Source organism: Periplaneta americana, chromosome 3, assembly GCF_040183065.1.
Source record: "Periplaneta americana isolate PAMFEO1 chromosome 3, P.americana_PAMFEO1_priV1, whole genome shotgun sequence".
NCBI classification, from domain to species: Eukaryota; Metazoa; Arthropoda; class Insecta; order Blattodea; family Blattidae; genus Periplaneta; species Periplaneta americana.
This window is the reverse complement of record NC_091119.1, coordinates 87,711,488-87,729,837: the sequence shown is the minus strand read 5'-3', so window position 1 is coordinate 87,729,837 and position 18,350 is coordinate 87,711,488. Positions and strand designations below refer to the sequence as shown.

Genomic DNA, 18,350 nt, shown 5'->3' with positions numbered 1-18,350 from the left:
TTCTTTATATTGCCTTTCCATTTCAGATATTTCTTGATGAAATCTTTACTCATGCTCGTCGCTTACCACTCCAAAGTAAGGAGGAAAGAAATCCAAATGAGAATGTAGAAAGTGTATTTTGAGAGACATTACACTCCATTTTGTCATATGCACTTGGAAATTTCTGGACTGATGAAAATGCCCTCTTTTAATTTGCCTTCACTCAAACTAGTAAACTTTTCCTTTAAATACTGAAAACCACACCCTTGTTTGTTCATTGCATACACCTCACTATGAACTGTTATGAAATTTAGGTAATAGAAGGGACCAATATCTGTTTATTTATTAGAAGTACAAAATAATATGCCAACAACCTTAATAAACCGAAAATAAATCATAAACTCATAAAATGCATTAGCTTTTGTTTTGGTTTGTACCCCAACCCGCGCCAAATGTTTCCTGGGGAGCGCTTATCGAAAAGTGAAATCATAGTATATCTTAAAACCCTTACGTGATACGAAGAAAAGAGATGCATTTTCGGATTCAGCGCACATCATACCATAAGGGACACATTGTTTTAAGTCGGAGCAAAATTCTTGTTGTTCAGTGTAATTAGTGACTGGATGAAATAGACAATAAGAAAATATTTGCTGCTGACATGACATTATTAATTTGTATATAGGCTATGTGCACACACTTCAAATTAGGAAAATAGTGAAATTGCATAATATTGAAATTGTATAGAAAGTACAATGAAGTATATAATTATTAATTAAATTATTATTCCAAAAGAAACTAGAGGGTGGATTGTTAGGCTGCTTAATGAATTTTCGTCTCTGACATGAGTTAGCTGATCTTAGACTTCTGATCCAGCAGTGAACTTAAAGGTAAATGTGCTCATTAGTCTTTACTGACTTGTAGATTTCAATGCTACATCATAATCTGTGAAAAAAACGGCAGGGTTTCTATGCATAATCGGCTCGCCTGTTGACTTATGTATGTTTGAATTTTGATGGCCTGGGAAACAGTGCTGAAGATACACATTTTCCAATGCATTTTTGTTTTACTTATAATGTTTAAGAGAAACAACCAATTCACGAAAATGGTCTTTTCCATGAATTTCTGGAGGGAGGGGGAAATCCTATCAATTGGTGATGTGTCTTATAAGTTTTAATGACCCTTTTAGCTTTTTTCAGGTTCATTAGGATTCACATAATTGGCTCCAGTGGGAATGAAGTGGAAAACTACGCTACCTAAGAACCTGGGCCATTGGAACTCTACTGTATCCACTTGTTATTCAGTTGCATTTCTTTTGTAGGATAAAATGAAACCTCTTAAAACTGATTTTCCCAGAATTTTATCTTTTGCGTTCCCTTCCAGTATTTAATGAGTTCTCCCCCTCTTCCAGAACAGGTACAAATAAATTGAATTTATATAATCCTTTGCAACAATTATCGTATTTTTTTTTATTTTTACTGTTATTATTCACTGCATCTAATTTAAAAGAAATACAATAAGCTTCTTATCTGAATTAGTGGGCTGGATATGGCTTTATATACCTTATTATATCAAAGTAGGAACCTGATCTCTTTTTTCAGAGTCATCATATATTTATAGTTTAGTGACTGTCATGACAAAAAATTCAGTTTTGTGTAGGTGAGACGTTGAAAGAAATGGGATGTTTTAAAGATTCCAAAATACTATATGAACCAAGATTTTAATGAACACTCGAAAGTGATATCAGTGTAGTTTTCTTTGAGAGGGAAATTTGCCAAAAAATGCATACATAAATGAAAATATTAATTTAATAATGTCTCAGTCTTTACTTCTCATGAAGTTATAATTGATTGCAGTGCTTCAGTAGTTTATATGAAGTCATGTATGAATGTTAAAATGTTTTTAATGACATAGTATTTTAATTTTACATGAAAAATATTTAAAATATACAGCAGTACCTCATTGTTACAATAATGGTCTTAACATTATTGTTCACAGTCTGTAATCGAATGTCGTTGATATTAGAGATGCATAAAATCTTTAGGAGTGAGACATTGTAGAAAAACTAATTATAAAATCGTATGAAAGTTATGTTGACAATTGATTTTGAAAAATTTATAAATAGGTGAACTGTATTAGTATACGAAGGAGAAAATCAGAATTGTATGTTGCTGGACTTAGTGATATTTTGAATTCTTCTCATCACTATTCATTCTCCATAACAGCTGTGTGTCAGTGACATGAAAAAGGTTAAGTTAGTATCCTTTCAACAAACAGTATTCTCAAGTAAAAGATATTGCATCTTCAATCAAAGAGAGGAAAACTTATCTTGTGTATGATACTTTTCAATGTCAAGCTCTCTAAATTATAACACACTGTGTTATATACAGGTGATCTTCATCACGGAATATATGTCATCCGGGTCCCTGAAACAGTTCCTAAAGCGCACCAAGAGAAACGTGAAGAAGTTACCACTCCAGGCCTGGAAGAGGTGGTGCACGCAGATTCTGTCGGCCTTGAGGTAAGCAAATGTTGATTTTTGTTATTCATTGGCATACTGTTGAATATTACATTATGTTGAGAATGTCATTCAACTTGCTCTATAATCACTTGTAGCTGTTTCAGTTTTGCAGACCTCATTGGTGACTTTTTGTGCTAAATTTTTTAGCTGATTGGCATAAATCAAGGAAAGCATCACTTTTTTGAATATTATAAGTAATGTTAGTAAATGCTTTTCATGGTTTGAAGCTAAACAATGTCACCTAAGCAGGTAGGTCTGCTCTTGTAAAGTGGTTAATGCTCATAATGTCCGTTCCTTTTCCTAACATGAGGATGAGTGTGAGAAGTGTGTATAGATATCATATGGAACAAAATTTTATTTAGTATGGATATGATGTGTATTTGGGAATACATATACACACATCAAGATAATTTTTTTAATGCTATACTTAGTTTTGAAATCTTGGAAGTTTGATAGGAAATTGTTAACATGTTGGGGCATATGTGATGGATGTGAAATAAGCAAGAACCAGTAGGGGCGAGGGACTGGGGTCTGGTGTTCCGTATGGCTCGCTACACACATGTCAGCTCATTCCTCATGAGTCACAGTGTCCACAGTTGAGCCAGCAGTGTGAGAGTTGAGGTGGTGTAGAAGAGTGCAGACCATCCGGAGCCGGCAACCAGCAATGCATACATCATCCATCCTTGTTGATGGGGTAAACGCTGATGTTTTTCTTTCCAGTTACTTGCATTCCTGTTCTCCACCCATCATCCATGGGAATCTCACCTGTGATACCATATTTATTCAGCACAATGGCCTCGTGAAAATAGGATCAGGTAAAGTGAAGCACAACACCACTATTCTTTATTGTCTCTAGGTTATAAGCTTAGATATAATGGAGGGCTCCAAGGTGGAATATATGCACCGTGGAGATTGTAAATTATAAACCTTCGATGGTCTGATTGGGTTTTCCAGCTGTCCAATTCGTTACTGTGCACACAAAAACATCGGACGAGCGTGGTCGTGTGGGGTTGCGGCATGTCACCGATGGCATAGATCCGCATCTGGGATGGGACGCGAATTTTTCCGAAACGATGGCAGAATGAGTTGCCTTTTGATTCCGACTGGGGTCTTTGTGTGTGGAATTGGTCAGCAGTCAGATAATTTGGGGAGGATAGATAGGGATGCGGGAGAACCCACAGCCACGAAGGCACAGCCGAATGCACATAATAATTTTGTCCTTTTAACTTTCTCTCCACAGTGGCTCCTGATGCTATCCATCACCACGTCAAGACGTGCCGAGACAACATGAAGAACATGCATTTCATTGCCCCTGAGTATGGAGGTGAGTGCAAATATTTTGTAGTTAGACGAAGTTGTTATTTACACTTTGTTTTCAAACATGCTATTGTCACTATTTCCGTAAATAGAATAACAGTGTACTCTTTCTTCTTCTCTCTTACACTGCCTTTTCATGCATGTTCACATTTTTTCACTCATAAAGTGACATAATGATTTAATATATTTAAAAAAAAACAAACGTTTTGATTACAGTAAGACAGAAATATTAGAGACATATAATTTATACTCATAAAGGAATAACTTCATACTCTTACTAGTAACTTTGCTTTGTTCTCATACAGTCAAAACTCTATTTTAAAGCCCTTGTAACATTTTACATTACTTGCATTTTTACCATGTATACACATACGCACAAAGCCATATTCATAATCGCAAAATAAAATTGGAATTATTTTCATACCAGAAGTCTAGGTGGTAAAAGAAGGTTGACAGGCCGAATTATTAGCTAGATTAAGTACAGAAGGACGTTGCAAATGTAGGAATAAAGACGTGGACATTGAAAACTTAGATCAGAATGATTAGGAGTGCAAAGGCTAAACTATAATGATCCTTATGCCCAAAGATGATGATTATTATAATAATAGACAGGAGTAGTACAAGTACCACCATTATCATCATTAGACACCAGATGGTTAGGCGTTAATTACTTAAGGGAGGTAAGGAAAAAGGTATTTTAAACAATTAAAAATAGACATTAAAAGACAAACTAAGAACTATACATTTATTTAAAACTCTTAATGTTCTATGACCCTTACTGTGTACTACATCTATTACATATTTTTTTTTTAGATTTTGTATGTTTATGTTGTTTAAAGAATTTGCCTAGGATACTTATAATCCCCACCACTATACCCTTCCCCCCCCCCAGACACATTTTCCAGCAATAGATACTCATCTTTCACTATTTTTATTGATGTCATTAAGGACTAACTCTTTCTTTAAGTTTGAATGATAACTTCTGGCAGAAAAGTGAAGTGGCTGTAATGAATATTCAGCTATTTTTCACATCTGGACAAGTTTCATTTGCTGCATTGACTGATGATGCTTCATCTTCCAGGAGAGTACTGACTATTGTACTTTTTTAAATCAAATTATAGGTACATACCAGTATAGTAAGTTGCTGTCAATATTCGTGTTCCCCATGTCATATAGATGGGCTGTATGGGTAGGCTCGGTAGATTACCCTTGAAGATCTGAGTTCTTAAAGAACATTTAAGAAAATCTGTTTCACGTGGGAAACAAACATCACTTCTGACACCCTGTTTAAAGTATGCGCAACACAGGTCACTTGAAACACTTCTGAAAAAAAAGCACTATTGAAAGTTTTCGCGACCTTTTTCATGCAATTCGCATTAATTGAGAAGATAAGGAACATATTACGATATGTAATCCTTCAGATCAGGGTCATTCGATTGTTCTGGACATGACGCTGGGACTACATTTTTTTAGGCTAAACCTGTTAATTACTTTTATTTTTGTGATTTTTTTGGCGGAAATACGTGACAGATGTTCTTGAATCTGCCATCTTTCGATTGAGACAAAAAAAAAATAATAATTTTAATGATGAAGTAGCGACGAAATTTGGCATCAAACTTGCGTTCTGGACACGACACATTTCAGACACATTTATTTTTTCCATTTTTGGAAAACCCTAAATCTCTGCGAATTATTTCAGATTTTTCAAATGAAGAAAATAGGGGACGTTTCTCATAATTTATTTCAACACTTTTCGAAACTTTATACCAAAAAAACTTCGCCAAAAAATAAATTAAACTTGTGTGCTGTATATGGCGGGACATGATGACTGAAAATGCCCTTATAAAAGTTATAAAATTGTATATGTTTCTTAACTTGCTACTATGATATTAAATAAAAATTACACTAATGATGTGAAAAACCTGACTCAGGTGTGTACAATTTTAAACAACACTTTTGTTAACAAATTAGGTTCTTCAAATACATCACTGACATATGAATTTCAATTATTTCCAATAGCTTGACTACATCATACAATAATTCATTTGTATACTGTATTATTCTCAAATTTCAGGACTACGAATTCACTGTAACTGTTATGGTGTATGTTATGTTATGGTATTTTATTAAAAATATAACGTTACTTGTTTTAAGTCATTTTTCAAATATTAACTTACTTAACATTATTTCAGATGCCAGATATTCTCAACTCTCTCTCTCTCTCTCTTTTTGCATTGAAACATATGTTTATACAGTACAACACCTTCTCCTATGACCTCTTCCAGCCACCGGCGTAGCTCAGTCAGCAATCTGTTAAAGTAGAAATTAGATATCTAACATGACTTAGTGTTAATTTGTTGTTGTATTAAATATATATTTTTTAAAGTTACGAAATGAACAATTCCTCCTAGTTAATACATAATTGCGTCGTTTTCAGTGGTTTTGCAGTTACCATGCTTACCATTGATTCGAGATTCGCGGATTCGAACCCAGCTAAAATCGTTGGATTTTTAAAGGGCAGTAAAATATTTAGCATGTCTTCTTCTGGGAGGGAAATAAAGTTAAGAGTCCCATATCGTAGACTTACAACATGTAAAAGAACACTTCTTAATAGAGGGTTCCAGACAAAATTTATCAGCAATTTGTCGCCCACGTTAAATTTTGACACTGAATAACCTCTGCATTTAAAATCATCATTAAATAAGTACTAATGCTACAATACTAAAACTTCTCTGACTTTGACCTGTGTAGCTACCAACTGGGGCATGGGATTGCCTAGTCTCTTGGAACTGGAGTTCACTTTCAAGATTGCGTCAGTTACTGTGTTGCCATGGCTGATAAAATAATATATCATATAGCAGAAATGATGGATGCTGAAAACTATGCCATGCTTTCAGTATCATGGTCTATTATCATCATCATCATCATCATCATCATCATCGACATTATTTAAGTTGGCAGTTCTTACACAATTAAAGATAACATACGTACATATATAGTATTTCAGCTTAGATCTACATACAAAACTAAAACGAGTGCATTACTTACATATCGCATATTTCTACCAGTTATTCATAACATCTCGTAGTGACAAATTTGCTCTCAGTGGATGCACTCATGACAACTCAGAATCAGACGCACATTCTTCATCAGATGAAACGTCTTATACTTATATTATCAATTATGCCTTTTCCTGAATTTTTCCTCCAGTCCAATGACGTGGCAACACGTATTCTTCTATTCTGACACAGTTACATTGCCTAATTCTTCAACTGTGTAATTCCAAATTTCTTTGATGTTGGAATTCACATTGTTCATCATAACTCGGCATTTAACCATCCCCCATATGTATTATTCTTTTGGAAACAATTCGCAGATATATGGTGGTAGTCTCAAAACTATAAAACCATGGGTGCTGAAAATGAAATCTGCTCTACATAATAGGTTCAGGATGGTTGACACGGACTAATATAGTGTCCACTTTTAGTTTTGGCCTGGAAAATATTTGCAGCATTTGCAATTAATCCCATGTCTCTGCCTGCATGTGTCTTTGGCTAGTGCTGTCGTCTCTAAACTTCTGTCACATCTTCAATTTGTTAGAATTGTTCAACTTTATAATGTGGGTGGATCCAAATTTTGTCTACATAAATGATGGTCCTATTACGAAACTTGTTAATTTGACGAAGATACTTAACCCTTTGTGCTACAGTGTCGCTCCCTTCATTCAATGCACATCTTGTATTTTCACATTTCTTAAATTTGAATCCAGTTTCTATGAGAATTTTTCTCAGATTTTCCGCCCTACTTGAGAATTAAATTCCTCCCTAGCAATAGCTAACAGATTTGCAATTATTTGCACTATCTTCTTTACCGCATATATGTCATGCACTTTTCTTTGCAAGATACATTTTTCCATATCGTTCATTGTCACTTTATGTATATCACGCCTATCCTTTCCAGGAGTCTATAGTTTTTCTTTTGCAGTGTGCAAAGACATTTTCTCCATTCTTACTTTCTTTACGAACGATGCTGATTTCTCTGTCAAGTAAGCAGCTTGATCTCAAGGAAACTCAACCATCTCTTTTTTCTTCCTCACACATTGTAATTACATGAGAAATTAAGTTTCTTTGATCACTATGAACTGTTTTAGGCATTTTCTTAATTATATAAGGTAAGAAACTAAATTAATTAACTAAATTACTCACTAGGTATAATATATGTAACAATAAACATGCAAAAGAACAGTGATAATGAAATGCTGTTGGTGATACAAAATAATCCCAGCATGCCACATGAACCAAAGCACACGGAATCAACCACTAATTGAGAGTAAGAGACAACAGAGAGAAACTCAACAAACTGTTAATGACGAGCTGGGACATAGCAGCTGAGTGAAAGGTCGGCCAGATATCAGTTGATCTAGAGTAGTGGTTTGCATATTTTTCGCATTGTCAAAAGTTTTGGCACATTATTTTGTCACATCAGTACTACTGCTTCTGCTTCTACTAATACTACTACTATTACTACACAATTGCACGACATGACAGTTTTCAGTAGTGTCCCCCCCCCCAAAATGACTGGTACTTGATTTCCTATCATCCACCCTAGCACTTCCATCTATGAGCCATGCAACAAAACTGTAGTTTCTTTAGTCACGAGCTATTTCCCTTGGTGCACCATAAAAGGCAAAGTACATATCACTGCATGATGATGATGGGAGAGAAATGGGAGTACCCTCGCTAAAACTTACCACCAAGCATCATCTTTATCCACCAAGAATTGAACTATAATCCAAAATGTTGCAAGTAGCTAATTAAAAAATCAGTGCCAAAAGAGAACAGAACCCAATTTGCTACTCTTTGTTCAATTTCATAAGCAACCCTAACAATGACTCAGAAACGCACTGTGGTTGTACAGTACTATGATAGGGGTTTAAGATCTCATTGTTGAATCTGACTCGTTTTTGGAAGTGTAACAACCCAAAGTCACATATATGTCTTAGTCATTATAAATATAAACGTAAATTCGTAATTATTGTATTTTTTATGCATCTACAGTGTGTAAAATAATATAAAAAAAACAAATTTAACTCAATTTTAGATTGCTTTTGCTTCTATTTTCTGACAATAATTTCTTCATAATGTAAATGCCAATATATTTTTAATGTCAGAAGTATCACTCAGAATGCAGTATCATTAATACTGCAGATTTTCTCAACTTCATTACAATTCAAATCAGCCCAGAGAGTGGCAGGAGATTAAGTTTCTCACCTTTATAGACAATTGGCATTAATGGCAGTACGGATGTCAGTTATACGTGCCCACCATCTTAGCCCTCAAGGAAGTGCTCCTGATACTAATTTTTGTTAGAGAATGACTAAACCCCAGAGCCATAGTGTGGCTGGAAGAATTAAATCAGTGGAGAAAATCCATGACCCTATTGGAAATGGAACCTGCAATCTTCCGGCTTTGCAGCATTACACCTTAACTGCGATTCTGTTGTGCACCTGCACCCCCAATGCTACAGAAATAGGTCTGTAAAACTAAAGACATTGAATAAGATATAAGAGTAATAACCCACGCGATATGGCCACAGATATTAAAGCATGTATAAATAGACTTAATAATAATAATAATAATAATAATGCTTGTATCATATTTTTATATACCAGCTGTATTTTCAACTTTCTGTATTTTTTTTTAAAGTTGGGTCATCTCGGCAACTTATTACTTGTAGCTTTTTTTTTATATCTTCATTATGAAATTTACATCAAGAGCAGCTTTTAACAGACATTAAAAATTGTATTTCTACTCCTGTTAGCGAACTGTTATTTGTATTAATCAGGTTTCACTGCTGTGGCAAGCTAAGCATGGCCATCACTTTGTAGAACTTCATCTGAGCTTCTTTCTAAGTCTTGCCTTTCGAAATTGTTGCTGTGGTGTCACATGCTGGCTTAATTCATTAATCATATAAAATATCATCTTCTTCTGCTCTTTGCAAGTGTAGGCAATATTTATTCCATTCTGCAACTGTATGAATTGATCAGTCCATTGACAATAGGATCTCCACAGGTCTCTCCTTCCCATGGTTGGTTTCAGAGGACTTTGAGTGGTAACCGATTTTCTGGCATTCTTAAAACATATTGTTTCTATTTTATCTGATAATTATAATCCACTTATTAGCTCTTCAACCTTCTATTTGTTCCAAAGATCTTCGCTACGAATTCTGTTCCTTAATGTTACTCCACTTAAGGATCTCAAGAATCTCATTTGTATAAGTTACTGTTTATTCTTTTTTTATCATGCTGGCGAAAGTTTCTGCATTCGCTTCCATACAGAAGAGCTGTTTTCGGAATTATATTGTGTAATCGGATTTGAATTTCTTTTCTCATTTGTTTGCCAAAATTTATTTCCAAAATTCCATTTAATTTATTATACTTTACTAAATTTTTCTCTGCTTCTTTTTGATGAGTAAACTATGAAATATGACTTCCTAAATATATAAACTCGGTTACCTGTTCAATTACTTTATTACTTATTGAAATTTTAATCCTTGAAAGATTTTTACCAGTTATCGCCATTGACTTGGTTCCATTTTTTTAAATTTTCATATTATACTCCATACTTAGTTAAAACACCTTGGAGTCTATAAACTAATCGTTGTAAATCATTTTCACTTCTTGCCATCAGTACCTGGTCATCTGCAAAAATTATTGTTTATACTATTATATTACTATCAATTTTTATTCCTGGGGGTTCAATAATTTCCATTCCTGAATTATTTTGTCTAAATAAATAATAATGGGAATAGATCACATTCTTGTCAGAGTCCTTGATTTGTTTTAAAAGCTTCCATGGTTTTCCCATGGTCCAGCTTAATTTTTATTAATGTACTTTAATACAAATTCTTTGTGGCATTTATAAAATATAAAATATAATTTTATTTATATTAGTTATGATCACGTTCCAGGTAGCACGAATGATAAACTTGCACTATGATTCTTATTGGATATTTTCTCGGAATAACGTCTTTCCCTTTTTTGTTGAGATTTTAAAATTGTAATCCGTCACCACTTTGGTTGTAATCGTCAGCAAATAAAAGGTATTCATAATATATAATATCCCAATTAAAAGGTATTCATAATATATAATATCCCAAATTATTTGTAAGGGAATATAATGGAGGTGGGAGCAACCATTTCTTGCTGAGCGGGAAATTTTATTGCCAATGGTGAGGAAGGAAAAGTCTTACCCACCTAATAATCAAACCCTTGTCATGAATGTTTGAATTAACAGTCATTATCCGAATTTTTGTCATGACTAGAGTTGCCAACTTTTCAAATAGGCCTACATAATACAGGTTGTTTTTCATGCAGCACTCAATGCAGCGTGTTTGACATGATGCCTAAATTTTCACTTGAGATTGTAGCAACTACCATAAAAGACATTATGTTGATTATGAGGTTTTAATTTAAGCTTAGTATGCAATGGAGGGGGAAAGAAACTGGTCACCCTACCCCATTATCTCCCGGCTTAATTGCTTCAGGAGAGATTCCTTATTAGTGTCTCTTATGAGGTTCCAACCAGTCTTCAGATTGCTGACTAAATGTACATACAATCTAAACTTTATGAACATAATTAATTTAAAAATAAATCTGTCACTTTGAAAGTCATATATATCTAATATTTTGGGTTCTGCTACAAGTTGTTTATTGTTTTTAATTCAATCATAATAATCATGGCAACTATGGTTGAAATTCATTGAAACCCAAATTTTAGACAACCTCTTTTAATGTGCACCTATTTCTGCCATTATTTCATTCTGTCTTAACATCTGAAAAAACTTGTTCCTACAAAACAATTTGAACCTTGCTTGCTTAATACGAAGGAAATAGAACCTATGTATGTATTTGAAATTTCCTGTTTTGGAAATCTTGACAATAATGTATTTTCATTTCTTTCTCTATACTGTCAAAACCGTGATAGCAAGTTTATTGTAGTATATATTCGCATTTTTAGTTTTATTCCTAAAGGTTGTCAGAGCTGAAACTTTCATAAGTTTCAGTAAATGTCAACACTTTATTGGAAATGTTTGGAGAATGTTATTAATCAGCAGTGGCGGCTGATTGACTGAGGCAAGTGAGGCCGGGCCTCAGTCACCTGGCTTAACTGAAATCAAATTTTGTGTTTTATGTAATGTATTAGTTATCTGAATGAAGCATATATCGCTATAGAAGCATTTGAAAACTTTGTGATGTAGATAGACCTGTTTTGCAGTAAAATTTGTTCCTGAGGCCAGGTTCACTCGTGCCGGGTCTGGTTTGTGATGTATATAGACCTGTTTTGCAGTAAAATTTGTTCCTGAGGCCAGGGTCGCTTGTGCCGGGTTTGCTTTTGTATTTCGTGTGTCTTCGCGTGCTTTTTAGGTTGCACTCAAAATGTTGTAACTGAGGCACAATTCGTCTGGCCTGGTCAGGTTTCACTCCTCCCAACCATGGGCCGGCCTCAAGGATAGAGTGGGGTGGGAATAGGGTGACTTGTCTTCCTAGATAGGCCATAAATAACAAAAATTCCAACTCTTTGGCAAGCAGAGACCCACACTATTCTCTCCTCTTGTGTTAGGCTGGGTCTACACATTGCAATTTTGCAGAACCCGTTTTATATATATTTTATCTTACTTTTAGCTTCATATCATTACATCGTTCATATTATCGTTCACATGTGATGATTTGCAAAGAATATACCCATGATAATATAAGTATATTTTAATTGTTGACAGTTGGGGTATCCACAATTCAACATTATAAAACTAATTCATATAATTTTTTAATAGGTTTTACCTTCATATGACAGTAAACATGTATTGTATGTGAATTGTGTAGATAACATTGAGAGTTTTGATATTGTAAAATGACAGAGTGTATCTGATGATGTTGACATGGTCAACGAAAACGTTCATACATCACACAATTTATTATGTAAAGGTTAACACCTAACAAAATATATAATGTAATAAAGTCAACGACTGAAAAATTAAATTTCTAACATATTTCTTCCTAAAGATTTCATTAACAAATATTTTCTTCTGACTATTACGATATTCATTGTTTTTCAAATAATTACGAACTGTGCTGTCACTTATACTTAGTTGTAGTTCAAGATCACAGGCAATTTTCGGTGCACTTAAACAGGATTTTTTTTTTCTTAAAATTGCTTTTCCATTTGCTTTAGATATTTTTCTAGAGCGGCAAGTTATTTTCATGCTTTCCAATTTTTTTCTTTGGCCACTGGAGACTGAACCCCATTGTGATAAGAAGTTCCCATGATCAGACACGTAGGAGTCACAGGTCTAATCGCCACTGGAGTTTAAACTGTTCGAATACTTTTTGAATTTACATAATTACACATCTTCCGTCATTTGTTGCCATGATGGAAACATATTTTCCCCCACAATAATCCAGCTCTTCTCCCTCACATTTTTGTCCATGTAATCTTTACAGCCTTTCTCCCATAATGATGGGTGTTCTTGAACACACTGAATAAATCTATCTGTGTCGAATATCACGCACAGGATCACAAACAAACAGATAACAACTGAACTGTGTGGACGTCACTACCTGAATGCTTGAGTTGTAGTTGTAAAACTCCCCGTGCGGGATCCTGCAAAACTGCACTGTGTAAACGCCACCATTTGAATCCATGTGTTGTAGTCCTACATCCCGCCGTGCGGCATCCTGCAAAACTGCAGCATGCTGTAGTCCCATCCCGCAAGCTCCGATTCTGCGGCAATGTGTATACCATTCCATTTAAACCAATGTGTTGTTGTTGTCCAGCAAAATCGGTCCCACAAAATCATTCCTGCAAAATCACAATGTGTAAACCCAGCCTTAGTTTATGACTTAAGCGAGGGTGTTGTACTATTGTACTTCGTAGTACAGTCAATCTGGGCCAATGTTATGTATTTCGAGAAAATATAAACAGAAACAAATGCGAGAAATAATGCTGGTGTAGTTAATTCATTGTTAGAGTGTCCTTTTTCGAGAAGAAATAATATTGAAAGAAAGGAAGTTTTAAATAAAGAGAGAACCTACCGAGATACCTACGACATCGCTGACAATTTTTCTGACAGATAATCTTAAAACGCGAGTTTCTATTGCATCCTAGTATGGACAACATAAATGGTTAAGTGGTAATGTGGTGCAAAATAAACTTCTCTGTTGGCCTTGTTTGTTGCTGTCAAAGGAAAAAAAATAAAAGAAAAGAAAGAAAGGGAAATTTCAACACATAATATGGGTTGCTTCATCATACTGAAACAATCACTGAAACTCGCAGCATAACAGCTTATTTGGTGAGTGAAATTATTATTTTTCATTACTAGTAATAATATTAAACTAATAATAATAATAATAATAATAATAATAATACAGTAATAATTATATTAATAATGTAATAATAATAATAATTAATATCATAAATAAATATTTTCTATCAGAGGCACTTAAACTAATTGCATCTGGCCTCACCGAGGATTTCGCTCACCGGCCGCTACTGTTAATCAGTTGCCATATATGGTGCTTACTAAAGCTTATCTGGAATACGAAATTTTCGACGTCTTTTACCATTTTCATATGGGACAGTATAATTTTATTGTTTAACCCTTTGAATGTATGAAATCCTATACCTATAATACAAGATGGATTGGCAGTCCAAATCTTGGAATTCAGGTACCTTTAAGATTTTGACAATGTCAGAAACTTGTATACAAGTCTATTGGCAACTAATAAATGGTTTGAAAAGTTCACTTCAATCAATCAATGGCATTATGGCCCATTTTCGAGCCATGGCCTCCCCAACTGCTTTCCTCCATTCTTCACTATTTGCTGCTGCTTTCCAGTTCTGAATACGAAGCAGGGAAACAGAATCCTTTTGGACCATATCCTCCCAGCGATTTCGAAGTCTTTCAACTTTTCTCCTCCCTCCGAAGTGTCCCTCCTCCATTCTGATCACATGTCCAGCCCACTGTAATCTTCTGATATGTATATATGTTGACAGTGCCACATCATTATCCTCGTACAAGGTGTACAGCTCGTCATTATATCTGATTCTCCATAGACCATTAGTACATATTGGTCCAAACACTTTTCTCAATACTCTCCTCTCAAAAGCGTCAATCATATTTCTTCTTTCTGTAAGAATGTCCACGTTTCACACCCATATGTGATGATGCTACGAATCAGTACTTTATATACAGTAGTTTTATTCGGGCCCTCCAAATGATACCTCGATCTCTTATCAGAGGTAGTATTGCTTTGTAGACATTGTTAGCAGCTTGGATTCGGTTTTGAATTTCTACTTTTTCTTCATGTTTATCTGTGAGGATTGCACCCAAATATTTAAACTTACGCACTATTTCTGTGGAAAGGTTTTCTATTTGAATTCTGTCTGTTGGGTTATATTTTCTTTTCGTTTGGATTAAGTTTTTGGGTTTTAGTTCCATTTATATTGAACTCAATTTCCTTATCAACTTAATCTAAAGCATTTAAGGCTTCTATAATTGAATCAAGTGATCTTCCCATTATATTAAGATCATCTGCATATCCAACGGTTTTAATCCTTGATTAACATGATAGGTTAATCCTAATTCCCCTTGTATGTTCAAAGCTGAGATTGTTTCTGTCATTGTTGCTTCTATCAGTCGAATTAGTCTTCCAGGAATTTTAAACTCTTGTAGTATTTTATCAGTCCAAGTTCTTTTGATTGAGTCATAGGCTTGTTGGAAGTCCACAAATATATTATATAAATCCAAACTTCCTTCCGAAAATTTTCCGTTATCTGTTTTACTGTAAAAATTTGATCAATTGTTTATCTATTTTTCATAAATCCTGCTTGATATTTCCCTAGGAATATTTTGGCTTATGGTCCAAGCCTCTTCTCAACATACTTGTGGAAACTTTGTATGTGGTACATAGGAGTGATATACCTCTGTGTTACAGTCAAGTTTATCACCTCTTTTATATACTAGGCAATGATGTTTGTACTCCAGTCTTTCGGAATTCCTTTCTCATTCCAAATATTAATCACAAAATCTATGTAGTATGTCTAAGAGTTCTCCTCCTTCATATTTCAACACTTCTGATCGGATACCATCATAATCCGGTGCTTTGTTATACTTTACGGAACCGATTATTTCCAGTATATCATCCTTTGTTGGAGGTTGCACTTCATTTATTATATTTTCACCTTCAATCCTGTTGCCATCAACAGCAGGAGTACCTGTTATGTCTTGTTCTAAGCAGTTAGAGTTAAGTAAGTCATTAAAATGTTGTAACTTTTTATTTCAACAACAGTGTGAGTTTTACTTCTAACTTTAATAACACACCCATCAACAATGGGTATTCCACTCCACACTGAAACACAATAGTCGTTATTGCACTCCACAGAACGACAATGACTTTTCACGTTTATTATTGAGAAGAACAACAATGTATTCCTAATTTCAACTTATGTTCACAAAGCACTATTTACAAAACACTATTTACAAAACAAAACTGTCAGTTCTCAGTTCATGGTTTGTTCGCCTTGGCTAGTTCTTCTAGCTTACTCACTCAAGTTCACGGTATATCGAACCCCAAGCCTTCCAGATACAGTTTACTGCACTTCGAACCGAAGAGTTTCAGATAGTTCATTGCACTTCGAACCCAAGACTTCTGGATACACCGCACTCGCCTGGACACTGCCGCAGTTGCGGACCCACTCAAGTTCACTGCATGTCGAATCCAAGACTTCCGGACGCATTGCTTCCACCTGGATGCTGCCACAGTTACTCAAGTTCACTGCTGATTCACAAACTGACTGACAAACTAAACTAAACTGACTGGCTCTCGGCTCTCTCACCCCCTTTTTTATTTATTAAGTCACACTTTCTCGAATGTACTGCGTCGCATAGCTTTTACAACAATCGGTTCGCGTGGTTTGCGAACTTTCTGGGCCTCCCAACACTCGGACTCCAGACATTTCCCTTATGTCCGTCGCCTCCACTTTGCATGGGCCGCAGTCTTCTTTCCCCTTGCCGCGCTGCACCCGGGGGGGAGCTCGAGCCTCGTATCCCGCGCCTCCTTCCTTCCCGCACACCCTCCCTTCTGCTGGACGCACACTCGATTCCCGAGGCAACGAGAACCTTCCAGCACGGTTGCCACAATATTCTGTCCATCATCTTTCTTTAATTTGATCTTTAGAACCAATCAGTTAACCATCTTTATTTTTACAGAGATTAATACTTGCCTTGAATCCACTTGCATGTTTTTTATTTCTTTATAGGCTAGATATTCATTTCAATTTTCTAAGTTTTTGTTTATTTCATTAATTTTATTTGAATTATATTTCCTTTTCTTCGACATATTTTATGTACCTCCTTATTCAATTCTTCTTCTAGAAGGTCAGTTTGAAAAGTTCACTTGTTCACTTACGTATGAAAGAATGTGTGCATGCGTATGTGGGCACACACTTTTGGGGAGGGGAGAACATAAATACTCCCAGCATTTTAAATTCATATTCCATATTTAAATACAATGAAAGCAATGTTAAGTTTACACACCATACCAAATTACTTATTTTGTGGATATGATAATTTCAGTATAAATTCAGAAAGTAGGTAGGTACCTTGCGTGTAAACAAGTTACATCTAAACCTCTTCAAAATTTTATGATCATAGATGGTTCCTTCTTGGACTAGTTGTTACCATGGTTTTGTCTACAAGAGGTCCTAATGATAGGATCTTATATATGTAAGGATAAAATTATGTAAAAATTAACGCTCAGAAACAATATTTACACACTTACCTTTATATCTGATACAAGAAACCAATAGTATAGTAGTATCTAAAACACAGTAATAAAATTAAAGTAATATCTAGATAATAAACATGGAGTCGACACAACCCTACATTTAACAAATATGTACCAGTTAACCAATTAAACCAAGAAAGTTGAATTCATCATGTCTGCTGCTTTTGTTCAGCAATTTTTCTTAACCTGTTAGATAGATTTTGTTCATATTCGGCATCTGTGAGACAGTTCATTAAGGAATGATGCATTCAAAATATGACTTACGAAAAAATTAACGAGTGTGCATTTGGGGTGGGGAATGAAAAGAAAAAAATATCAAATTTGCCCAAAATCTGCTGCATTCAACGAGATAAGACTTCTGTGAATGAGATTCTGGATTTGGTTCTCCATAGCTCTTATCATTTTCATTATGTTTATAAAGAAAGTATTGTGATACTTCAAAAAATATATTTCGCGATTTTCGCGAAAATATACGTTTTCAGCATTCCTGGTACTGAAGAAGCAGCTTTGGATATACCATCTATCTGTCTGGGAACATGTGGATCAGTTCATTTCATTTCTGTCTTCATTTTATGCAACTGAACTATTGGACGGATTTGTTCATATTTCGTATCTAAAAGTCAATTTATCCCAGGGTGTTGCTTATGAAATGTAATAATTATTAAGTCCTACTAGCTTCGAGACCCTGCCAGG

At 34.9% G+C, this 18,350-nt stretch overlaps 1 protein-coding gene across 2 annotated transcripts in view; it reads left to right on the top strand.

Annotated features, from left to right (window-relative positions):
- Window positions 1–18,350, top strand: part of Madm (MLF1-adaptor molecule) — a 418,262-nt gene that overhangs the window by 327,074 nt on the left and 72,838 nt on the right. For both annotated transcript variants that reach the window (XM_069820929.1, XM_069820930.1), the window contains exons 3-5: window positions 2,367–2,497; window positions 3,218–3,312; window positions 3,738–3,821. In XM_069820929.1, coding sequence (XP_069677030.1) covers window positions 2,367–2,497; window positions 3,218–3,312; window positions 3,738–3,821 — 310 coding nt within the window. The remainder of the gene's footprint in view (window positions 1–2,366; window positions 2,498–3,217; window positions 3,313–3,737; window positions 3,822–18,350) is intronic.